General features: G+C 39.4%; 1 protein-coding gene across 1 annotated transcript; it reads right to left on the minus strand.

Annotated features, from left to right (window-relative positions):
* Positions 1 to 532: 532 nt before the first annotated feature.
* LOC132959875 (signal transducer and activator of transcription 1-like) lies at positions 533 to 4,774 on the minus strand. Its single transcript, XM_061033126.1, has 6 exons — positions 4,658 to 4,774; positions 3,575 to 3,705; positions 3,337 to 3,481; positions 1,080 to 1,242; positions 723 to 801; positions 533 to 635 (listed from the first exon to the last, which is right to left on the minus strand). Exons 2-6 carry the CDS (start codon positions 3,589 to 3,591, stop codon positions 533 to 535), a joined length of 507 nt encoding a protein of 168 aa, XP_060889109.1. The 5' UTR covers positions 3,592 to 3,705; positions 4,658 to 4,774.
* Between the last annotated feature and the right edge of the window lie 411 nt (positions 4,775 to 5,185).

Consider the following 5,185-nt stretch of genomic DNA (forward strand, 5'->3'; position numbering starts at 1 on the left):
TTTCTCTGTATGTTAAATGTCATGCATGCAACAACACATAAAGAAAATGACACTTAAGCTGATGCACTATTCAGTGTAGAGCAACAAACTGAGGCTGCCTCTACCTGAACATCAAGCTCTTCAAATCCAAGCAGATTGTTGGTCTGAGCAGAGCAAGAGGAAGAAAAAACACACAGCAAAACTTAGCTCCCATTACTGGCCAAACCCCATAAAAACATCTCCAAATTTAAGCTTTGGTTACTGGTTTGCGACACAACAATACTTGAAGCAACTGCATTTAAGATCAATAAGGACAAAATAACAGATAAATACAGACAGAGTAAAGCTGGGTTTAAATTTCTACACATCTACCGGTTCATCTCAGATGGACATATCATGCAGTTTACTCGTCTACAATCATCTGAGGTGTTGTTTCTTTACAGGTGATGAATTAACAGAAATCTTCACCTGTAAAAAAAACCCTGTGCAGACTGTCAACAGCAGTATTTAAAGAGGTGCTCACAGAAGCTGGTTCAGCAGCTTATCAAAATACTCACCACAGCATCAAGGGTGCTCTGGGGCCGACTAACTGTGACAAAGCCCTGTAGTCATCAGGAGACATGGGCAACATGTTGTCCTGCAGTCTGGACGGATCTCTGAACAGAAAGCAAATCCAAGTTAAATCTGCTCAATGCATTACCAATAAAATATTTTGTGTTTAAAAAGTGACATTCTCTGCTCACACTTCAGAGACAGAAATGAGCTCTGTCTTCATGTAGCTGCTCCTCTCTGGATTGTTCTCCACATCCATGGGCTCCTGAGCTAAAAGTCAAATAAACACAGATTCAACATTAACAGCATTTAGTCCCCAATAAGCATTAAATAAACGTGCAGTTTGCAATAAGATACTTTGCTGAAATTACAGGTAATAAAAAACCTCTCATCAGCTCGTTTGTATAAAAGGTCGAATGTTTTTACGGCACCTGCAGATTGTTAGTTTAATAAACACTCTTAAAAGAAGCATTAATACTTGAAATGTAAGACAGCATCATATTTTATAAACAGATCATATGATTTTACTGTGGAACCAGAACACTTACTCTCTGTGGGTTTGGGGTAGTATTTCCCGAAGGCCTTGTCTTTTGGGATGTTGGGGTAGAGGAAGCGGAGCGGGTTCTCGGGGATGTTCTCGGCAGCCATCACTTTGTAGGTACGGATGATGTCGAGCAGAGAGACGGCCGACAGCTCCTTCTTCGTGTACGGCTCCACAGAGTGAAAGAGAGAGAGAGGGAGTAGGAAACTGTTCTTCAATTTAAATATAAGAAAATGTCAGATACTGAGCGGAAAGTTTTGGGGGTAGCACAGCACGACCTATCTGGGCATATTGTATGTTTCTGGTTTAATGCTGGTGCTAAAGGGAGATATCTACTGGATCAAAGAGTCTCACATTCTTCCTTTACATAAGACATGAACAGCATCAGTCCTTCACTCACTGCAGAGGTCGTATTCCATCCAGGTAAAGGTGATGGCTCCCTCTCTGCTGCTCTCACTGAACCTGAGCAGGAAGGTCCCGGGACACTTATCACTGAGCAGAGCCTTCTCCCTCTCCTTACTGATGAAGCCCATGATGGAGCTGCACACACACACACACACACACACACACAGAAAACACAGAACTTCACACTGAAGAAAGACGGCAGCACTCACCCGTCGTTCCGAAGATGTAGTTTCAACTTTATGATGCACCAAAAAGACTCCATTAGTATCTGCTAACCTGTACATGTTTCTCTTATTGCAGCTTTTGGTTAAATTACAGATTTGAATACAGATTTTATTCATTTTTAACTTGTGGTATTGAAAAGTCTCACAGATGTTGACAATCTTAAATCTCAGGCTGAATGGGGCTCACCTTGCAGAACTTGATCATGTCCACTAGATGGCAGCCAAACTATGCTGTTTCATTTAACATCCAATATTTCCCCACTTCCGTTCGGGGTCGATGGAGACAGTGTACGAACCATTTTAGTTTAAATAAAATTAAATACCTTCGATTGTCGACAGAATAGCTAATGCACTCTCTGCCCGGACTTTACCAGCAGCTCGAGTCGCTCCAGACCTCCGACACAGGAGCCACTTACTGCAGGTACATTTCCATCTCTACTGAACTCTATTCACTTTAACTTGTTGTAAACGCTGAAGTGGTCCATTATTTCAGTTTGTATGCTGAAAAAACAACACCCAAATGAAACTTCACTGTCAGCAAGAACGAAAGCAGCCTTTGTTTTCTCTGACTAGTTTGTGGCCTTTTTCACAGAGAATGATTTCAGTTGAATTATTCAAAAGTAATTGATTTTATTAACTGCTCAGACTGACTCTCTGATCTCCGCTCAGTGTAATTATCACATAAAGTTACTTTTAGTTTAATATTTGGTAGTAGTAAAACTAGAAATAGTATAGATTTTAATGTAGTGAAATATTGATTCAATTAGTTTAAGGGTTAAAAAAATTCTAAATAATTTTTCCTGATATGTTTTATATCAGGAGACTTGGCAGGTAGAATAACTGTGTTTTTAAAAGTGTAAAAGTATTTCTCTTCCCTGCACATGTTTCTGGTAAATTCATTCATTTACACATTGTAGAGATGTTGTTACTTCTACTTAAGTTTACACTTTTCATTCTACACACTGACTTGGTTTTTCTAGGATGTACAGAAGAGATTGTACGGGCCCATCTGGCGCTCCAGGTTCGGTCCGTTTGACATCGTTAATGTGGCGACTCCAGAGCTCATAGCTCAGGTAATCCGACAGGAGGGTCGGCATCCAGTTAACATTTACTTATGTGCTTTGAATATTTTAGTCACTGATATTCATTCAACCTTTATTTATACTCGAAAGATCATTGAGGGGCAACCCTCATTTACAATGACATCGAGTAACTACAGAAATCATTTAAAACAGATATTAAATCAAAAATAAAAACAGGGGACAGATAATACAAGACTGCTAAAATCAGTCTACAAAAGGCTAAAATGTACTAAGATAATTAAGCGAGTACAAAACTGCAATAAAAAAACACACTTATGTAAAACAGTTACAAACAGAGGTTGGGAGGCTTAAAATCAGGTTTCTAAAATGCCCAAAAGATAAGAGTTCATTTCCCTCAAGAAGATGCTGGATGTTGTTCCATGAGTCCGGTGCAGAATAAGAAAAAGCAGATTTTCCCAGTTCCGATCTGACTCGAGGAACATTCAACAGTAAACGTCTTGAGGAACGTGTCTGGTAACGCCCAGTCGAGAGATGGATAAGTTCTGTCAAAATGTGACCATTACATGACAGGGGGTATTATAAATGTTCTAACCTGCAGGTTCCTCTTAATCTTGCGGATGTTGTGTTGTAGCAGGAAGTTGTTTTCCAGGGCGAAGCGGCTATGTTGGTCGTCGAGCTGAGCCAGGAGGTCGTGGAACTGAACTGTGGCTAAGGAATCCTGCATCGCCACTGTGTCCCTGAAGAGGCACGGAGCACAAGACAAATGAGGCTCTGATCTCTATTCTTGTAAAGTAAAAACTTTTGTTCTACTTTACAAAAAACCCTCTCACCAGTCGATGCTCTCCATCTACTTGCTCAGGTATTGCCTGATGTCCATGGGGAACGAGTCATCGTAAAGCTGGTCCACCTGCTCCAGGTACTTGCAGTACAGCATCTGAAGCTGGTTCCACTGCGCCATCTTCTGGTGAACAAAAGCAGATTCATTCAGTGTTAAGAGCTCGGACTTAAAGGTTTGTTTAGGTACATTCCTTTTTTAAAAAGGTTGAATAAAAAGTAGAACTCAGAGGAAAAATAATAATCTGTGTGAACTCTAAAATAAAGAAACTATTTAAAGTTTACACAATGTCTGAAATTATGATTAAGTAGTAATGTTATTGTTGCTATTCAAGATATTTCTCAACATGATAAATATTAGAGAACTGATGTTGCATTAAGTTTTAGCTTCTAACTTTGTGATCCTAAAATAAAGAAATAATGCAACAATTTGATAATCATATCTGTTTCCCGTCCTTCAGGTTGAAAATGAAAGGAAAGGAGTCAGGTTGAATGAACTCTTGAGGTTAAAGACATCTTATTAGAACGAGCAACTCAACTAAGTGAAAGGCTGTCATGGTAAGTTTCCTCACTGCCCCTAGCAACAGTCACTGCAGCACAAATCTCACCTGAACTTACCTGAGCAATCTAATTTAAGTAAACAAAATATCATCCAGAAATCTTTTTTAAACAGAATTCCTCTATATCACTATAATAACTAACACTATAGAACAAAAGACACCGAACTATCATAATTTGTATTGGTGAGTGCAGTCTACATGTGATTCACCTGCTGTAATAATTAGGACATTAGATACAGGTGTGCAGGTAATAACTCATTTTTGGACTTCCAATGGGTGGTAAGGGATAAACCACTATGAAAAACTTACATTTTGCTTTAAATAATTACTAGTCGAGATAGCTAACAAACCGACTTTAAATAGGTATCTTTAACTCCTTTATCGTTTGAAATTATCAACTTTTAGCACCAAGTTTAACTCGTCATTTTTAGTCAGTGACAGTGCATCCTATTACGACCACGAACAGCAGATTTAGTCAGAATATTGTCATAGCGGGAGATAATATGTGAATAAACCTACCTTTAGGTCAGAGGAAACGTGAAAATATCTGACAGAAAAAGTATTTATATTTCCTAAAAAGGAAATTGTACAGCTTCTTTACCAAGCAGCTCCTCAGCCTTCTTTCGGTGTTGTGTACTGTACTTTAAAGTACAGCTGTGCAGAAACAGCGTAAGCCAATCATCGCCCTTTCAACAACATGAGCCCGCCCTTTAATTTTCAACAGCCAATGAGAACGACGGACGGTGGTTATTCTGTCAGTTAGCAAGCTCACCCTGATACCATTAACAAAGCGTGTGTTTTTTCATGAAAATACTCAGTATATGTGCAAGATAAAGGAATAAACACTTGTTCTTATGTGCTTAATTGACTCAAAGGAAACTGTCGCTTGTGGACGTCCTGTTCCAACAGCAGAACAAAAAGCGTTTGGGTCAGGACTCCTGTGAAGCACATCAACACTCAGGACATCTGCACTCAGCTTCCAATCAACATCAAGCCTCCCTCTGTGATCACAGTTCCTGCCCTCATATCATGATCAGCTGATCATGA

The sequence above is a fragment of the Labrus mixtus genome, chromosome 24 (genome assembly GCF_963584025.1).
Source record: "Labrus mixtus chromosome 24, fLabMix1.1, whole genome shotgun sequence".
Lineage (NCBI taxonomy): Eukaryota > Metazoa > Chordata > Actinopteri > Labriformes > Labridae > Labrus > Labrus mixtus.